This window comes from Taudactylus pleione, unplaced genomic scaffold (genome assembly GCF_031769625.1).
Source record: "Taudactylus pleione unplaced genomic scaffold, aTauple2 ptg000655l, whole genome shotgun sequence".
NCBI classification, from domain to species: domain Eukaryota; kingdom Metazoa; phylum Chordata; class Amphibia; order Anura; family Myobatrachidae; genus Taudactylus; species Taudactylus pleione.
The window spans coordinates 666,923-687,117 of record NW_028285057.1 but is presented as its reverse complement, the minus strand read 5'-3'; the positions used below and the strand labels follow the sequence as shown (position 1 = coordinate 687,117).

At 48.6% G+C, this 20,195-nt stretch overlaps 1 protein-coding gene across 2 annotated transcripts in view; it reads right to left on the bottom strand.

The window, feature by feature from the left end:
- Positions 1-19,484, bottom strand: part of POLD1 (DNA polymerase delta 1, catalytic subunit) — a 156,494-nt gene extending 137,010 nt beyond the window's left edge. The window contains exons 1-4 of one of the 2 annotated variants that reach the window (XM_088455427.1): positions 19,315-19,484; positions 16,635-16,838; positions 16,393-16,503; positions 123-263 (exon numbers count right to left, since the gene is read on the bottom strand). In XM_088455427.1, coding sequence (XP_088311553.1) covers positions 123-263; positions 16,393-16,503; positions 16,635-16,827 — 445 coding nt within the window. In that variant the 5' untranslated portion in view covers positions 16,828-16,838; positions 19,315-19,484. Of the gene's footprint in view, positions 1-122; positions 264-16,392; positions 16,504-16,634; positions 16,839-19,116; positions 19,224-19,314 lie in introns of those variants that run through there. The other variant, XM_088455428.1, reaches the window with a different exon arrangement.
- Between the last annotated feature and the right edge of the window lie 711 nt (positions 19,485-20,195).

Sequence of the window (20,195 nt, the reverse complement as noted above, 5' to 3'; positions counted from 1 at the left end):
GCGAAATCACGCAGGATACGCTCTGAAAATGGACTCTGCCCCATTGGGTTTGTGTAATATGCAACTTCATGAGCAGTTTATCCAAGCGGTTATCTCAGAGTACACACTTCCCAGGCACGTACCAGGTTGGCAGGGCACATAGAAATATGGAGCAAAGCCGTGAATATGGCAGCATACACTGTTCCCATGTGCGGTGATCCCAAACATCCGTATAATGGGGACAGGTCCTTGTGTAGCACCAAGCATCCCAGAAATGTGCGAGCCTGCAAAGACATAATATCAGTACACACTGGTCAGCAGAGCTTACATTCACCATCAGTGTAAGTTAGAGACCCTGTGTCAGCAGCTGTTTAGCATGCAGTAATAATAGTCAGGATGGGCAAATCTAAATAAGTAAAACCAAAAGAAAACACAAACATTCCCTAAAAACTATATGCACGATTTTAAATGTATCCCATGCATAGCCTGACTTCAACGTAAAAGTGCAAATCTACCTGCTAACCAATCTGATCACCAATTGTACAGCGCAACAGAATTCGCTGGAACTATACAAGTAAATGTTAATAAATGTATGGCACTTGTCACCCTTATTAAAGGTTTAGTAATTATTCTAACAAGAGCAGTACAGCTCCTTGATCTCTATGATCCCTACGTCTTGGAAGATACTCACCCACCCAGTACCTCATTCTCAAAACTACGAGGAAGCATAATATAGAATCTCAGACCTGCCGACTCTGGTTGGATGGGCAAGTATATCTCTCCCCTGTATATCAGCTTTGCCCACAACAGGCATTACTCACCCCAAAGTGATTTGTTTAAACGTCATTCAATGGAAAGAACTAGTCTGCTACAAGAGTCTCCTCTCCAAGGTTTGGGAAAAACCAGGCTGGATTTATTTTTTATTTTTTTTAATACACTAGATTCAGAGGCGAAAAATGCAACATTGTTTTCATCACGTGCCACAAAAAAAAGGTGTCTTGTTAAATAAATGACCAGCAGAAGCCAACCCTAATGCTGGCCATACACGGTACAATTATCGGGGCGATCCGCCTGATATTGGCGGATCGCCCCGATAATTGTAGCGTGTGGGGGGGGGGGCGACCGAGGGTTAAATATTGCTCGGTCGGGCATGCCGGATTGTCCAGCATGCCCGTGCGATGCAATATTTCCCGGTAAACAGTCGGCCGCATGGGGCAGTGTATGCCCAGCCGCGGCCGACAGACAGATGTTTCCCGTGTTCCTTCCTACGGAAGGAACAGGGAAATGTCTCCTCCCCCGAGGGCGGAGCGCGGATGTCTGCCGAATACACTGAGTAATCTCACAGTGTATGCCGGCGACATCTGCGGCTGGCAGCTGGCCAGATAAAATGTCTGTCGGTCTGACAGGCATTTTATCTGGCCGTGTATGCCCAGCATAACTTTGGATTAGAGGTGCGTTTTGGTAAAATCACCCTCAAGTGTTTTGGTTCTGTTTCAGAATTCTTTAAAATTGATAAAAACAGCTAAAATAATGTAATTTGGACCTTTACATGCAATCCAAAACCCGAGATTCGGTTTTTAAATCCAAGTTCCGAATTTACAGCAGACCTGAGCCGTAATTACTCGGACCCCCAAAAGTGATTCAAACCAGGACTTTGTTCTACTAGGACACCTTAATGTGATCAAAGGTAGGATTCGGTTAGACTTATGGGGGGTATCCACTTAGCGATTGAAACAAGCTATTGCACGATAACGATGTCGTTATCGTGCAATCGCGCATGTTTTGGACAGAAGAGACCTGCGATGTGCGTGCCCGCGGGTCGCTTCCGACATCGCCCGTACATGCAGGTCAACCTGACGATCTCGTCAGGTTTAGCATGTGCGGGGATGAGGGATGTGCCGGGACTGAACGAGTGAACGTTCAGTCTAGGCACATCACTAGCTATACAAACGACAGTACGATTGCAATGTTGCAATCATGCTCTCGTTTGTATATCGCTAAGTGGATACCCCCCATTAGAACCCCAAAGTTCGAATGTGTTTGGTTTCCAGGAAAACCGAATTGCACATCTCTACTGAGAAAAAAAAAAATCTCTTTTGCTAAAAGTTTGCAATCTGCACAGATGTAAAATGTTACGTTTCAGACATACAGCAGGCATGGCTTCAACTAAACATATGGCTTCAGAAAGAATACTTCATGCACATAAATCAAGGATTAATATATGTAAGTTTTTCTGATCGCTACATTTATTATTACACATTACTACAGCCGATAGTGCCCAAAGAGGGGTGAGCGAGTTTAGTTCCATATGGGATTTCTAAATGACACTAATATATTTAATAACATGTCTGCCGATTAGAAAAAGCAGATTGCTATTGAGGTGCATGCAATCAGTGCAGATACAAGTGATTTATCACAGGATGCCAGCCAGCATTAAGTACAGCAATCTTGCACACCAGGACATCTGATCCACCTACCCAAAACAGTACGGATTATCCCCAGGGGATTTCCTCACCCCAGTGACATTATCCGTTACTTTACTTGGAACCAAATCTTCAATGGAGGGGGCAGAGGAATAACAGAAAAACGTTGCCAAGGATAAAAAAATAAAGTGAAATTGCTTCCCTATAGCACCAATAATACCTGATCTAATTGTCTCCAATGTGGAACTTCCTTATTTACACAGGACAAAGCAAATATCTGTGGCTCATTTCATTTGGATTGAAAGATTAACTCCTACACAGGTCATAAACAGAATAGTTATTTCAGCCTACTCGTGCAATGTGCCCCAGTATGTATGACCGACAGTATGCATTGTACAGCATACAATTTACACTGCAATCTCTTTGCCCATTAGGCTTGTGTAGCATCATGGTATTTTAATAAAAAAAGCGGAACTTTAATCCATAAGCAACAATGGAAAGTTGAAAGAATGTAAAACTAACCTAAGAAAAAAAAAGCACAAATCTAGTAATAACTACCTTTACATAAAAACACTCTTCCCGCAAGCTAAAAACCTATCTATCCCTATTAGCGAATTGTGCCTGGCATTTGCTGGGTTGAGGGGTCTCTCCTCTCCTACTCCCCCCTATACTAACCCTGGCCACCACAATTTTCTGAGGAACCCCTGCACCCAGACTAACCACATCTTATTGTGCTTGGGCTGTCCCTTCACTCCATCTCCTGCAGTAGAAGCCTTTGGCAGAAAGGAAGGGAAGGCGCGTGCAAGAGGCTCCCACTGCACTTGTCTGACTGGAGACAGACTATGCACAGACTCGGTCCTCAAGGCACCGTAACAGTCCAGGATTTAGGGATATCCATGCTTGTGCATAGACGTGTCGAAGCCGGATGATTGGCTAAGACAGAATCTGTTAAAATTAAAATCTGCACAACGCCATTTTGCGAATGGCAACAAGATGCCATTTTAGTGAATCTCACACATTATAAGTGCATACGGCGATATTATTCAGCGTCGTGCGTTTCCTACGCAGTAGAACAATGTTAAAAGTCCTCATTATATAAATACATACATTTACTAAAACATATAATATGAACAATCCTGCAAAACACGTACCACGGTGTACTCCACAAACATGTAGACGCACAACGCTAACTAGCGCCTTTTCTTAATATCCTTACACTTACACGGTGCACACTTACATAGAAAGGTTCCCTAGCATTAAGGTTAATATTCAAGGTTATATTCATTATGTAATAAAGCGACTGTATTTAAGATCTAAGGTTTAGTACATGATAAACAGACCATGTTTGGTGCCATTCTTAACCACTGTTTATTTGCAGATCTCCAGTTCCATCTGCAGGGAGATCGCAACATGTGTCTGCAAATTATGGATCATAGAGAGTTAGGCATTGAAATGTACTCTGTAATGTAATGTTTATTAGCCAGTTTAGACTTGTTCTTCAGCGGGAAAACATACACAAAGAGCCGTTGGAGGGCTGGACCCATACTGTATAAACTGGCCTATGGACTGCATCGTTACAGAAGAAGCAAGAAGAGAACGAATGGGATTATGCCAACTTGTTCTATTGTATTGCCTATCTCTGCAAGGGTACATAAGCAAGCTCCCTGGATCTGGTAGTTAGTGATCTTTTCTTTTCTGTTGGCGGAGGTTTCATAGTTGATGCCGGGAAATCTGGATCCAGAGCGCATGCGTATGTATCGACTGTACCTTGTGATTGTGTAATTTGTTTGCGCTAATTGTATTTAGATCACAGCGTGTAACTATGCTTTTTGGTGAATAATATCTTTTTGTGCTTTGGAACCACAATCAAAGTCTGGAAAGCAATTATTTCTTGTGCGACTTACAACGTTAAATAGCGACATTTAGGGTGTTTAGATAGTTAGGTATTCATAGACAGTATAATCAAGTTGAGTGTGGTACTAATAAAGTCACCTGGGCTTAAGTATGGATATCCTGAAAACCTGAACTCTTAGGATGCCTTGAGGACAGGGTTTAGGAACCACTGGTATAAGCATTCTATCTGCATACGGATACAGGAGTGGGCTCAAAACCTGGGGACTCTTAAACTCTGACAATTAGGAGTCCATTTAATTAGGAGAAATGCCAAATTGCATCGTTCTGGTGCAATGCACAGGCAATGTGTAGTGCACAAATACCTGTACATACAGTAGCCCCAACTCACGCATTTCAGTCACATGTTTAGGCCAATGTCCTGCAAAGAAGGGTCCAATGAGTTATCTATATAGTATACAGCGAGGTGGAAGCCCATTTGGTAAAGGCCTAAATCCATTTTCTGAGCCTATACCGACAGCCCACTAACATGACATGTTAAACACTTGACTAATACTGAGTTAGGCATTTTCCTCTTTTTTGTAATGTCACATTAGGCTTATAACACTTAAGTATGCTTATCGTAAAATAACACCAGCCACTATTGTATATTATTATATAGAATCATGTAACACAAAGACACAGATTCCATTCAGCGCGAGGAACAAACACAATCTGAAGCTGCTGCCATTATGGTACAGAAATCTTGCTGGTTTCTTTGCTGGAGATTCCCCTGATGGGATATCCCATAATAAAGTTGCAAGTAAGGTTCCGACAGAACCAATAACAGCTAATTATATAGCTCACAAACGTCCTTCTCTTCAATGCCAATACCATTGTGCAGACAGGAATAATGCAAATTATTATAGGAATCTCTGTTCAGAAATACCTCTGCAGTTGTGCAATTTAAGGATAAGCTTTTCCAACTCTGTCCACCGGGCTTATGTAATAGAGTAGATTGCGAGATGCAGCCGCTGCAGGAACTCCTGCGAGTCTCTCTGTATTTTTAAAACGGCAATCATTTTAAAAAGGCAAAATTAGCTTGGTTTTCCCTTTAAAATGATTGCAGCTTTAAAAATTACGGGAAGACTCGCAGGTGATCCCGCTGCCACTCGCAAACCTATTACATAAGCACCCACAAGTTTTAAATAGGACTTCAGTGTTCTCACCAGAAATTTTTTCCAGCCGGGTGGCATCAAGAAGTAGCCGGGTGGGGGCTTTTGCAATAATAAAATGTTTTAAACCCTGACCTTATAATGATTTAAACTTGAAATAACATTTTATATATTAATTCTCTTCTTATTATAGGCTTAGGGGTATATTTACTAAAGTGAGAGCTTTTAAAAGTGAGTTTGAAAAGTGATGTTGCCCATAGCAACCAGTCAGATTCTAGCTATTCTCTTCTAGAAGGTGCTAGTTAAATGTTAAGTAGAATCTGATTGGTTGCTATGGGCAACATCACTTTTAAAACTCACTTCTAAAAACTCTCACTTTAGTAAATTTACCCCTTAGTCTGATTATGAAAAAGCTGCAAAGTCTGTAGGATCTGGTCCTTTTTATACAGCTCCCAGACACAGGACCTCATTCAGAGTTGGTCGTTGCGGCCGCTCGGTCGTAAGGTAAAAGGGGCCGGATATGCAAATGAAGCGCTCGCAAGTTGCGTCATTAAGATGGGATGGTTAGCTGGACGAGCGAAGGGAGGATGCGGCCACAAGACTAAAAACACGCCCCCTTCTCGTTCGCAATACACGTCATCTCCGGGCATGTAAGGATTAATCGAGACCATCGGAGCTGGTCGTAGAGCTTGAGGTTGACCATACCCTCTCTTAAGCACTACGATCAAGTCAGTGTAAAAACCACCCATGTCATGTGTGACATGACACTAGTTAATTATGCACTCCCATAAAACGCCGTTTGCATAGTCAGGCACGCCTGCGTAAGGATCTCCACTCCCCCGTTCATAAGCACCTTCCCCTGTTACCACCCACAAACGGCTCAATCTGTCACTCAAACTAACGACCTGGCTGTGTTCAAGGAGAGAGCAATTTCTGATCGTAATAGCTAGGTTGCGCAAGCGCATTGCGAATTTTACGCATGCGCAGTTTACCGAACATCGGTGGCGTACGACCGAGCGGCCGCAACGACCGACTCTGAAGGAGGTCCACTGTCCCCACTTGCAGGTTCCCAAAGTGCATCCGCAAAAAACAGCCTGGGGAGAACACTGGACTTACTGAATTACGGAAACGTTGCTATTATGGTGCATGCACATGGTCAGATTTTCCTTCAGATCTGTACAATAACGATTTTAAAAATCGTTCATATCTGAAGGAAAATCTGACATATCTAACATGTTTGTCATATGAACGATGCGCGTTCCCGCTTGTCAGATAACGAGATCTGACATCTGATGTGTTTGCAGTCAGATTTGGACGATTTCAATCATTTTAATGCAGTCAGAAATCGTTCGTAATTCAAATCGTTCATCTGACCGTGTGTGTGCACCATTATATCTTAATATGCTTTCCATGCAACAATGTAGCAGTTTACTCCATAAAATGCTATAAATACCAGCATAATTGTGCAAAACACCACCTTGTTACCATCTCACCCAGTGACTGCATTAAACACGTACACAGAGGTATTTAAGGCCCAGCACATATCTAGCACTGCTCCGGATCATGTTATTGTACGCACGAGATTGGCCATCTGGACAGTCAAGAAAATTTATAAATAAAAAACACATGACTAACGCGTATGAAAGATAAGCGTACAAGAGGAAGAACCCACTGTTGTAGAAGAAGCTAGGGGCTAACTAAGCCGTAGAAAGTAAACCACATCAAAGGGCTCTTTCTGTTGGCGACAACATAATAGAGGCTCTCTCGCTGTACTCACCAGCAGAGTCTCCCTCAGTTAAGTCCTTTTTACTAGGAATGTTTTTTAATGGTTGATGCATTAATGAGATGGTTCATGATACGGGCATTATGGGCATCAAACATCACTGCTGAGAGGTCGATGGTTTCCCGCCATCAATGTTTTCTATTTATGCTATTGTGATCGTGTCAGGATTATGTCCATGAGCGTGTCGCAGGTGTGGCTGCGTTCCCAGGCGCACAGCCGCAGACATAGGAGGTCATGGTCAGACACAGTAAATGCACCTGGTGCAAGCTTCGATGGTGCGACCGATGATGTTCTTATAAAGATGCATCAATCAGTATTACGGCATGCAAAAGTGGACGACTCAGTCCTTGCACATTCGGCCGAAAGGATGTACACAACGGTAAGGAGTTTGTAGCAGCATTTCCATAAAGTAGCAAGACATGTGACCGCCAATAGAGGCTGCTGAGTGCGCTTTGTGCGAGACTCAAATTAGCCCCATAGTGTGCAAGTGGAATTTTAGGGCCAGATTGAATTAAGTGTGAAGTGTACTGTGCACATAGAGGGTGATTATGAGAGGAAAGCCTCACTCTTTTTGCTCACAACTCTGAGGGCGGTTAGTAAAAAGAATCAGTAAGCTCTTCATGCCCAGAAAACCAGAGTAGTAGTATAGTATTCACTCTAGGTCCGGCGCTGGACCTAGAGAAAGAGCACAACTGCACTCTCCAAAGGCATGCGAGTTCCTGGAAAGTGGGTGTGGCCAAGGAAAAGGGGCATGTCTTAAGACACGTTCCCTTTTCGTCACTCTTGGGGGGTGTGCCCGGCACTAATGGACATGCCGGGCTTCCCCCAAGCGCTGCTGCCAGTGTGAATGGCGGTGACCGTTACACTGCAGTTTTCCCCACCCGCGGAACACTGCGACCAGTGGGTGGGGACAGCACCCGCAGGCTGTTTCAGCGGGGCGCCGCGCCGGAGGGCAGGGTGCTTTTTGCCCTTTAGAACTAGGGCAGGGGGCGCCACCCCACTTAAACAACCTAGCGGGAACGCTAGTAGTAGCGTACTAGAGTCCAACGGAGCCTCATGGCTAATTGAATCTGCCCCTTAATGGCCACAGAATTTGATAAGATACTTCTCAACAACAGAGATCTGATAACCTATGGGTTCAGAGGGTCCAACAATCTGTTCTGTTTTACTTCAGTTGACTTTCTATGGTTTTTGGAAGATGTTTTGTTTGTTTGGCACTATGCTGGGCATTTTTAAAACACACACATTTCAGATGCGAGTAATACAGTATTTCTCCTGCACTCACCTCTTTGCAAAAAAAAAATCTAATTGCGTTCTTTGTCCAATTACCACTCTTATATTTTTAGAACCAGAGATGTGCGGATTCGGTTTCATTCGATTCTTATCTCCAAATTATCTCAAGTTCGGATTAATTTTATTGGCTAGCCAAAACGTGTGACAGCCGGATAGCCAATATGATGCCGTTTTTGAGATCCGAACAAATCCGAGTAAAACTGAGCCGCACATCTCTACTTAGGACGGGTTGGGTACGGGATGCAGGGGTTCGGGTTCCCGGTGGTCAGAATTCAGACACCGGCAACCCGACCAGGTTTTATCCCGACGGCTGACTAACCTAACCTCTAACCCTCCTCATGCCTGAACATAACCATTTCCTTAGTGCCTGAACCTAACCTCCTCCGCACCCTAAACCTAACCGTCCCCTGGTACTTACCTTCAGGATGCTTGAACTAGCGTTCCCGCTAGGCTGTTTTAGCGGGGCGCGGCGCCCTGCCCTCTTTCTGGAAGGCAAAAAGCGCCCTGCCCTCCAGAAGGAGGGCAAAAAGCGCCCTGCCCTAACAGCTTGCGGGAACTGTCTTCACCCGCGGGTCGCAGTGTCCCGCGGGTGAAGAAATGTGCGGTGACCCGGTCACCGCCGGAGAATAGACGCCGGGCGCATGCGCCCAGCATCTATTCTCCCTGTCTGCAGGGCTTGGGGGCTGCCCGGCGTGTCCGTAAGTGCCGGGCACGCTCCCAAGAGTGACGAAAAGGGGACCCGTCTTATAGACACGCCCCCTTCTCGGACGCGCGTACGAACGTGCCCTCTCTAACTCCGGTGCCCTGCCTCGCGCCGGAGCTAGAGTGAACACTACTAGAACACAGAGGCCAAGTAAGAACCAGACTCTCTCTCTCTCTCTATAATATATATTATCTATACACACACCAGCAGGCGATGGTATACACTTTTGTACCCCTCTGGAGGAATTTGATAAACAGAGTAACTCCGAAAAGTGTTTATTTTAAAACAGCCAAGAATAGCGCCAGATCATCCTCCATACGTTGCTTTAAGGAGCTTGATTGAAGGCCGTAACACCCCTTCTTTACTGGCGCAGGCCCATAAACTTTAATTCACTGTAATAATAACGTCCAAAACATATGGCCGCAGTTCTATAGTGCCCCTTCTTTCAACCAGTCTCACAGAAAAGACAGCAAAGAGGGCTCGCAAATTACATTTAGCCAGTAATCTATAAGAAAATAAATATGCCAAAACCACCAAGGAGACGTAACTCAGGCAGATGGAAACGTAGTAGTCTTAACCCACTATTACCAAATAGCCCCCAAAATATTCATGGTACTGGACTATATTGGAATAGCATAATAAAAGGTCCTATAAAAATTGCACACCTCCCTTTACCTTTATAATGGGACTTCGAATGGGACCATTGAAGATAACGGGCATCCAAAAAGGAGGACCCAATTCTCAAAGAAAAGTACAGCAGAGCATTCTGTCATCACCCTGCATCCTTTGTGGATCCTGAAACTCTGCAAAAGGCCCAAGGGACGAGCCCCGTTATAACGTGCAGACACAAGTGAAGCATTGAAACTTCTAAAGGACATTTCCTAAAGTGGAAATGTCCTTTTAAAGTTGTACAAACCTCCATTAGCTCCCTGTAAAGGGAAAAACAAGAGATATGGTAAGAACTTACCTTTGTTATCTCTGTTTCTACGAAGTCCATAGGGTCCACAGGGTTGACCTTGGGGTATAGCTGGATCTGGATCCACGGGCACCACGCAGTTAAAGCTTTGCTGCTCCCAGGATGCACTTGGGTCCGTCCTCCTCTATACCCCGCCCCGGCCACAGGCACCTCAGTTGGTAAGCAGCTAAGGCCGGAGGAGGAGACTAAACAGAGAGAAGGAAGACTGGAACACACAAGAAACCATACTCACAGAAATGGGAGACGGAAAACCGGTGACCAGCCACACAGCCCATTTGAAGCCAGGTGCGTCAGGGCGGGCGCCCTGTGGACCCTATGGACTTCGTAGAAACAGAGATAACAAAGGTAAGTTCTTACCATATCTCTTGTTTTCTACTTCAGGGTCCATAGGGGGTCCACAGGGTTGACCTTGGGGATGTCCCAAAGCAGTTCAACTAAGGGCGGGGACGCTCCTGTGCTGAAAGGAGTACCCGGCGCCCAAAGGATGCATCCTGAGAGGCGAAGGTGTCAAACGCATAAAACCTCAAAAACGTCTGAATTGAAGACCAAGTAGCCGCCTTACACAGCTGAACAGCGGAGGCGCCACGTCTAGCAGCCCAAGAGGGACCCACAGAACGAGTGGAATGACCCTTAACAGAGGCTGGCACAGGTAAACCCTCCTGCGCATAAGCCTCACAAATAACTGAACGAAGCCAACGGGCTAACGTTTGCTTGTTGGCAGGCCAACCCCTCTTGTGAAAACCAAAGAGGACAAACAAAGAATCCGACTTCCTAACCGAAGCAGTCCGGTCCACATAGATTCTAAGTGCCCGGACCACATCCAAGGAAGCCTCACCAGCCGAAAGATCAGGTGACTGAAAAGCTGGCACAACAAGTTCCTGATTAATGTGGAACTTTGAAACCACTTTGGGCAAAAACTCAGGACGCGTGCGGAGCACTGCCCTGTCCTGGTGAAAAATCAGAAAAGGAGGGCGACAGGAAAGCGCCCCCAATTCTGAAACCCTCCTGGCCGAAGCAATTGCCAGGAGAAAAATGGTCTTAAACGTCAGCCACTTGAGCTCCACCGACTCAAGCGGCTCAAAAGGAGGACCCTGCAAGACCCTCAGTACCACCGTCAAGTCCCACGGAGCCACCGGAGGCACGAAGGGAGGCTGGATCCTGAGAACACCTTGGAAAAAGGTGTAAACATCTGGCAGTGTAGCAATCCGTCGCTGAAACCACACGGACAAAGCAGACACCTGAACCTTCAGAGAGGCCAGGCGTAAGCCGAGGTCCAAACCCGATTGAAGAAATTCCAAGATTCTGGAAACCCGGAACACCTGCGGATCATAGTTTCTGGATTCACACCACTGAAAATAAGTGCGCCACACCCTGTGGTAAATCCGCGCGGAAGCAGGCTTGCGTGCCCTAAGCATGGTACCAATCACTGAACTGGAGAAACCCCTAGACCTCAAGACGGCTGTCTCAAGAGCCACGCCGTCAAAGACAGCCGACCCAGATCCGGGTAAAGGCAGGGCCCCTGAGACAACAGGTCCCGACGCTGAGGAAGAAGGTACGGAGCGTCGATGGAGAGGCACCTCAGATCGGAGTACCAAGGACGTCTGGGCCACGCCGGAGCCACCAGCACGAGCGTGCCGCCGTCCTGCTTGAATTTCCGCAGAACCCGAGGAAGTAAGGATATCGGAGGAAACAGATACGCCAGGTGAAACGTCCATTTCACCGACAGAGCGTCTACCAGACAGGCGCCTGCGTCTCTTGTCCTTGACCCGTAAACGGGCAACTTGTGATTGTGACGGGAGGCAATCAAGTCCAGCTCCGGCAGCCCCCACCTGTCCACGAGTAGCTGAAACACCTCTGGGTGAAGCGACCATTCCCCGGGATGCACATCGTGACGGCTGAGGAAGTCCGCCTCCCAATTGAGGACTCCGGGAATGAAGACTGCCGAGATCGCTGGAACGTGACACTCCGCCCAAGCAAGAATGCGAGACACCTCCGACATTGCTGCCCGACTGCGAGTTCCCCCTTGGTGGTTGATGTACGCCACCGTGGTGGCGTTGTCGGACTGCACCTGAACCGCCCTTCCGTGAAGAGCGGGGCCGGACGACTGCAGGGCCCTGTACACAGCCCGCAGTTCCAGGATGTTGATGGGGAGAAGTGCTTCTTCCGCGGACCAACGACCCTGAAGCGATAATGAGCCGGTCACTGCCCCCCAACCCCGAAGACTGGCATCCGTCGTGAGCAGGACCCAGTCCGGGATCCAAAAGGGGCGCCCCTCGACCAGATGCACCGTCTGAAGCCACCAAGCCAAAGACTGCCGAACCTCCGCGGACAACACCAGCATCTGAGAGCGGATCCGGTGAGGTAACACGTTCCATTCCGATAGAATCAGCCCCTGCAGGGGCCGGGAATGGAACTGGGCAAATTCCACCATGTCGAATGTCGACACCATGGACCCCAGAACTCTCATAGCTGAATGGACCGACAGGCGGCAACTGCTCAGGCAACTGTGTATCCGCAGCTGCAGGGAGGAGACCTTCTCTGGAGTCAGGAAAATCCGCTACTGACGAGAATCCAGCAGGGCTCCCAAATGAACCATCCGCTGTGATGGAATCAGGGAGGACTTCTTCCAGTTTATCAACCACCCGTGTGCTTGAAGACAAGCAATGGTCAGGTGGAGATGTCGAAGAAGCACCTCCGGGGAGCTCGCCAGCAGCAGAAGATCGTCCAGGTACGGCAACAGACGTAGACCCTGACCCCGAAGGTGGGCAGCCATAACCGCCATCACCTTGGTGAACACCCTCGGAGCCGTGGAAAGGCCAAAAGGCAACGCCCGAAACTGGTAGTGATGGTTCAGGATAGCAAACCTCAGATACCGCTGATGTGCCGGTGCTATGGGCACATGGAGATAGGCGTCCTGGATATCGAGGGAGACCATATAATCCCCGGGTTCCATCGCCAGAATGATGGAACGTAACGTTTCCATCCTGAACCTGGGAACTCTGAGGTATCTGTTCAGAGACTTCAAATTCAGGATAGGGCGATGAGAACCATTGGGTTTCTGTACCAGAAACAGAGTAGAATAGTACCCCGTCCCGCGCTGAGACTGCGGAACGGGAACAATGACCCCTGCTTGTAGCAAGGATTCTATAGCTACCTGAATCTGACCAGCTTTGGTCTTGTCCAGAGAAGGACTCGTACAGAAAAACTGGTGGGGCGGCCTGAACCGAAAAGACAGGGCGTACCCCTGAGAGACTACTTCTCGAACCCAGGCATCCGTGGTGGTATTGTGCCAACACTGGGCGAATTGGAGAAGTCGGCCTCCCACTCTGGGGTCCCCCAGAGAGAGGCCCGTCCCATCAGGCAGCAGGCTTATCCTCCTGCTTGGAAGAAGGGCGCCGAGCACTCCATGCCTGCTTCTTGGGCTTGGGTGCGGCCTTGGTCGCCGAATGTCTCGGGAAGGACTGGCCCTTGGCCTTACCCTGAACCCGAAAGGACCGAAAGGCAGAGCTCCTCACTTTAGCCGGCGCAGAGGCCGAAGGGAGAAAAGCCGACTTGGACTTAGCCAAAGTATCCACTATTCTGTCCAAATCCGGACCAAATAGTAAATCACCATTAAAAGGCAAGGCCTCCAGACCCTTTTTTGAATCTGCATCAGCCCTCCAGGACCTCAGCCACAGGGAGCGCCGAGCAGATACCGCTGCAGCCGACACCCTAGAAGTGAGCAGGCTGGCATCCAAAGACGCTTCCCCAATATAGGAAGCTGCATCCCGCATCTGTCCCACTAGCGCTCTCTGGATATCCGGAGCCTCATCAGGAAAGGTATCCTCCAAGGCATTGGCCCATGCCTCAATGGCCTTAGCCACCCAGGAGATAGCCATGGACGGGCGAGCCACCGCCCCGGAAAGAGAATAAATGGACTTTAAACAAGTCTCCACCTTCCTGTCCGTGGGATCCTTCAAAGAGGAGATAGACGGCAATGGCAACGTCGCGCTTTTGATCAAGCGGGTAACGTGGGAATCCACCGCCGGCGGAGTTTCCCATTTCCTGCAATGAGCTTCAGGAAAAGGATAGTTCGCCGCCAACCTCTTCTGTGGATGGAACCTCTTACTAGGTAATTGCCAGGCCGCCGCCATATGATCCGATAATTGATCAGACAGGGGGAACACAGTTGAGGTCACCTTGGCCTTTTTAAAATTAGGAAACTTCGACCTAGGAGCCGGCGCATCATCCTCAACATGTACGATAGCCCGCACCGCCCTAACTAAGGCTGGAACATTAATGGAGGACTTAGCTTCCACCTCCTGCCCCATGACATCAGAGTCAGAGTCCTCATGGATTTCTCCATCATCTGAGGATACTTCCGAGTCCGACAACTGCGCAGCTAGTGAACTCACAACCGGACGTTTAGACACCCTTGGTGGCACATCACCTTGCAACATAGACTGAAACGCCGAGGATGAAGCCGCCAGACTCTGTACGGAGCTGGATAGAACATCCACCCAAGGCGGAGAAGCCGTCGGAGCAACACTCTGCAAAGGCACTACAGACTGACACGTCCCTGGGGAAGACTGCACATACACAGGCAGTCCCGAGTTAGGAGCCACAGTCTGGGCCCCGGGGGAAGACCGCAACATTTGTGGAACCCTCGGGGAATGGGGGATGGTGGGCTGCGGTAACGCCCTAGAAGGGACCGCTGATGGGACCGATAACCGGTCCGCAATAGACGCCAGCACCTGTGAAAACATCGCCCAAGGAGGGTCCTGTGATACAGGGGGGTTGGAGGGGCCCGGTACCAGCTGGCACCGCCCGCACAGACCATCCTGAGATAAGTCCTCCCCATCAACTCCAGCAGCACAGCGTCTGCAGGAAAATAGCACAGGAGCCACAGAGCGCTCAGTCTCCTCATCCGACATGATACCGTAAATACACAAGAAATAGGTATCACCAGAGGAATTACGGTTTTAACACCCGCGCACTCACCAGTATGCGACACAACAGCCCAGATATGGTACTGTGTAGCACACAACAGTATGTGACTGACCCCACAAATACGTGTTTTATATATGTGAGGGTCTCAGAAAAACGCCCTTCCCCCACACACCTGCCGGGCCGTAGGAGAAGGAAAGGGATAGTTATAAGCTGACAGTAAGGAGAATAAGTCACAGACAGGCAGCACTAGCAATAGTCACATACAATGCAGAAAAGTTATACTCACTGCACCTTCCGCTACAATCAACCGCCCAGATTCAGTGTCTGGGAGGGCTATAGCGCTGTGTACACTGTCCTTTAGCAGGGGAGAGGTACACAGGGGGACCGGTCCACTTGATACCGCCTGGGAGTCTGCGATGTGCCAGTAAAGATGGCCGCCGGAGACCTCAGAGGAGGAGTGGCCGTAAGATAAGAGCAGCTCAGCGACGCCAGACTGCTTGTTGAAAGGCGCGCTGAGCTGAGGGGAGGAGCCGCTAGACAGGGAAGGCTGCCTCCCCTGGCTAGCAATTAACCCCCGGGTTGCCGGTCCCGCTACCAGCCTGATACCCTGGTGGTCTAGCGGACACGCGGGGTATTCCTCAATTGAGGGGGAGCCCGCCGCCGCTAGCGCCTCCGGTCTGTCCCCAGAGACCGGAGGCTCCTGACTGCATTGAAGTATCCGCGGGCCGCCGCACGCGGCGACCCGCGGCTTACCTGATCCCCGTCGCGTCCGGCAGCAGTCAAGGGAGTCCCCAGAGCCCGGCTAGTACAGGCTCTGGGGTCCCGCCGCGATCCCCAGAGCTGTACTGGCGTCGCGGCGCCAGCGGGGAGAAGGAGCGGCAGCGTGGACGTCCTAAAGGACAGTCTGATGCTGCCGCTCTAAAAGTGTAAAAAAAGAAGAAAAAAATAAAAAATTTCTCTTTTAAAATAAAGCTTAGGGGCTGCTCCTGCAGCCCCACTGCGACAGGGTGACCCGACTCCGGCCGGGCACCAACTAAAACTGAGGTGCCTGTGGCCGGGGCGGGGTATAGAGGAGGACGGACCCAAGTGCATCCTGGGAGCAGCAAAGCTTTAACTGCGTGGTGCCCGTGGATCCAGATCCAGCTATACCCCAAGGTCAACCCTGTGGACCCCCTATGGACCCTGAAGTAGAAAGTATAAACAAATTAAATGAATCCATCAAAGAAATAAACCTTGGTGAACGGATTATAAATTATAATTATGGGAATGAGACGCCAAGTCACTTTGTTTACAGAACTCACCCACATAATGGTCCAGCTCAATCTGATGAAAGCACAAAGAATCCTGCTGGGGAACAATCTGGGGCAGCGGAGGCCTGAGCCATTTCGGGGAAATGTTGTCCGAGAGTTTAACTGAAGGATTAAAAAAAAAAAAAAAAAAAGATTTTGATATTTTTTTACTAATGCCATCAGTTATGAAGAAATTGCTGAAGCTTTTTTTTTTTTATCAATTGAAAACAACTGGACAATGTAATGTTACCTACCAACCGGCAAAACATCTGCATTAGAATATCCTTCACTCATCTCTATAGCCATGTCTGCTTCAACCTCATCGAGAAATGCCAGTTCCTCCTCAAAATTGGAGGGACCATCATCATCCCAATCCGATTTTCTCTTCTTGGCCTGGGAAGAAGAGAGACCTCCGGCAGACACGGCTTTCTTGCGCTTGACCTCCATTCTCAGGTTCTCTAGGTGGAATGAATGACATAAGTAAATTAGAAACAGTGTATTTTAGGTAGTATGTCTGAACGGCATCGGTATGTAATGCCGCCAGATCTATTCCCGGTGGACGAGATACAGATGCCGGTATCCAGAACAGTGAAGACCCAGAGTAGGGTTGGTAAGAATCCTCTAACCCTCCCCTCTCCCCCCCCCCCCAACCCTCCCTTAGTGGTGCATAACCTCCCCGTAGGGGGTGGGGGCCTAACCCACCTTCCAGCACCCTAACCCTCTTCCCAGTGGTCCCTAGACCAGTGTTGGCTAACCTTGCCACTTCAGCTGTTATGGAACTACATAACCCAGCATGCACTGCTACAGTTTTGCTATTAGGGCATGCTAAAACTGTGGCAGGGCATGCTGGGATATATAGTTCCACAACAGCTGGAGTGTCAAGGTTAGCCAACACTGCCCTAGCCACTCCTTACCCTAGCCGAACCCTCCCATAAGTCCCCCCTGGGGTGCCTAAACCTAACCCTTCCCCCCGGCTAACAGCTAGAATGCCCCGGCTTATATTTGTTCGGGATGCCAGGCGCCGGGATTTCGACATGGGGCTAAAGATAGGCATCGGGAATTAGATGCCTATCTTTAGTCCCTGGTCGAGCTTCCAGCGTCGGGATTCCGACGGGTGGCGGTATCTTAACCGCATCCCATCTGGACGCCAACATATCAGGCAACATTTCCTTTTTGCAAGGACAAGATTACAAATGAATATTTGGCTCATTGGTTGAGACTAATTATACATGCATTTTTATACAAAGGGTTTAATTCCAGTTACTCCTGTTCCTGCATGCATGCATGCCTGCAATGTCAGTCTGACCTATTCAATTAGGTTCAGCATCCCTATGTGTTAAGTCTCAGAGTGCACTTAACGCAGATTTTTCCTTGCAGCCTCAGGAGCTGCAAGGAACAATCAGTGTTAAATGCACCCTCTGGGGAAACCCATAGATTCCAGCACTTAACAAAATCTATGGGTTAGTGCGCGGTACACATGGGTTTACCGAAAGGGGAAAATGCAGAACTGAATTAATAGCTCAGGTGTTAAACTTGGAGCTTTATCCACGCAATAAACACTGAAGGTAATTGAAGCTGCCGCTTAATCTGCATAATGATAACATTGACTTTTAGAACAGGTTCAGTATGATTTGTTGCCAGCCATAATGTCAAAATCAAATTGTCTGATCCATTATGTTGACAGGCACACGTGTGATACCAACTTACCGACTTTGACGTAAAAGGCGACATGATGACTATGTCAACACCTATGTTCAACATTATCCCTAATCTTAACATTTGTATTGTAGACTTTATGGCAATACAAACAAGTAGAACGTTGAAATGGTAAATTTGACATTCTGCTGTCAACATAATTACGGTCTATAAAGTCATTGTCGACACACTGACTGCACAACATTTAGAACATGTCTTCACTGATATGTACGGCCATAGCTGCACTATGGTACATAAAAGAGCCGATTCAAAGTTGCACGCAAGTCGGACGCAATTGCACTGGTAATTGCGTGTATGGTACTAAATGTGGATATTCACTCATATTAGAGATGGTCATCGATAGTTAAGAACCATCATTTGTTAACTGATGGCTTCGCCATCGATGGCAGAGATCCAATGGGTCTCGGCTATCAATGACAGACTTCGAACCAATGTTTTTTTTCTTGTTTCTGACGACACAGAGTTTAGACCAACTCCCCAGTGGCCCACTAAGCCTTGCCCCCAATGCTGAATGGCCTCCAGCAACGTTGACCATCGAGGGGAGCAAACCATCAATGGCTCACTATAGGTGGATTTGTGCTATCAAGGGTAATCACCAATGGAACCATCGATGGCATCCCGCCAATGGCCGTCCCTAACCCAAATGCTAAGCTGTACGCATCTATGTGACATTCATACCCTTGGTTTCGTAGCGGTCATCATTATCAGTGGGCACTTGCTCTATCCTTAGTGCAAGCGATCGGTCTACAATCAGTTGGATCTCTGAGAGAAGGGGGTGCCCGAAACTGCAACATCACAGCCCCAAATCCCTCTGCACAGAGCCACGACTTGTGGCATGGTGCAGAGAGAGGCAGGGCCACCATGAATGTCATCACAGAGCACCTGGACCTCCCGCTTCCCAGAGATCAGGGAGGTTTTATACTCCCTTGGGAGCCCAGATCTCCCCAACAATTTGCGATTCTCATTACCATTTTGGGAGAGCAAACAAGCGCTTATGCAGCAAGGCTCAATGTGTAGTACCTATGAGTCACAGTAAGTCATGGCAACAAGGCCAGCTGGATTATATATCTCATTTGCAGTCGCTGCAGTGGTGGGAGAGGGAGCCGCACAGTGCGGGTGGCAGTCCCTGGAGTAACCATGCACCGGGCCTGGCTGGCAAGCAGGGTTCCACACCTGCACCCCTCTCATACACCGCACAGAGCAGAGCACGCCACTTACATCCCGTCCGTGTGACGCCGGCAGCGTTCCAGTCTCCCGCCAAGGCCGCTGCTTCCTGCATACGGGTCCCCGCGCCCTCGCCGTCGTCATGGGGACATGACGCTGATCACTGGCCTCTTCCGGTGCTGCAGAGCCAGCCGGCATCTGCGTGACGTCACCAGGTCATGTGACCGCCGCAGTCACATGACGCAGAGTTTCCTCTATTCACTACGGAAGAGTATAAAACCCCTTCAGTAGCCGTATTATATTACTTCAGGGCCTTACCACTACAGACTAGCTGGCCTGGTGGTGGCGTGTGTTGAGGAGAATTGCGAGAAATACCGTACGGTCGTAGTGAGGCTGGCGATGGGGCAGAGGGCATGTACAGAAAGCAGATGGAGTGTTGAGGGGCATGTGAGGGAGAAGCCGGTGGACACGCGAAGCTGAAGGGATGGTGGAAGATGGGAAGGTGAAGTTAGGGACATACCGGATTAAACTTGGTGGGCAGAGGCTATATAAGGATAGAAGCCGCTGGGCAGAGGGTATAACCGGATGTGCGGCTAGAAGCTGATGGGCAGAAGGGCATGTGAGTGAGAAGCTGATGGGAATGGGGACATGTGAAGCAGATGGGGTATATGAGGCTAGAAGCTGGTGGGCACATGGGGTATATGGGGCTAGAAGCTGGTGGATAGAAGGTATATTAGGCTAGAAGCTGGTGGTAGAGGGTATATTAGGCTAGAAGCTGGTGGGCAGAGGGGTATATGAGGCTAGAAGCTGGTGGGCAGGAAGGTACATGCACCCTACTGCCCACCAGCTTTTTCTCTGTATGTCTCCTCCCAACCATCTTTTCCTTACTCAAACCCTCCTGTTCTCAAGTTTTACTTCACACACGCCCCTACTGC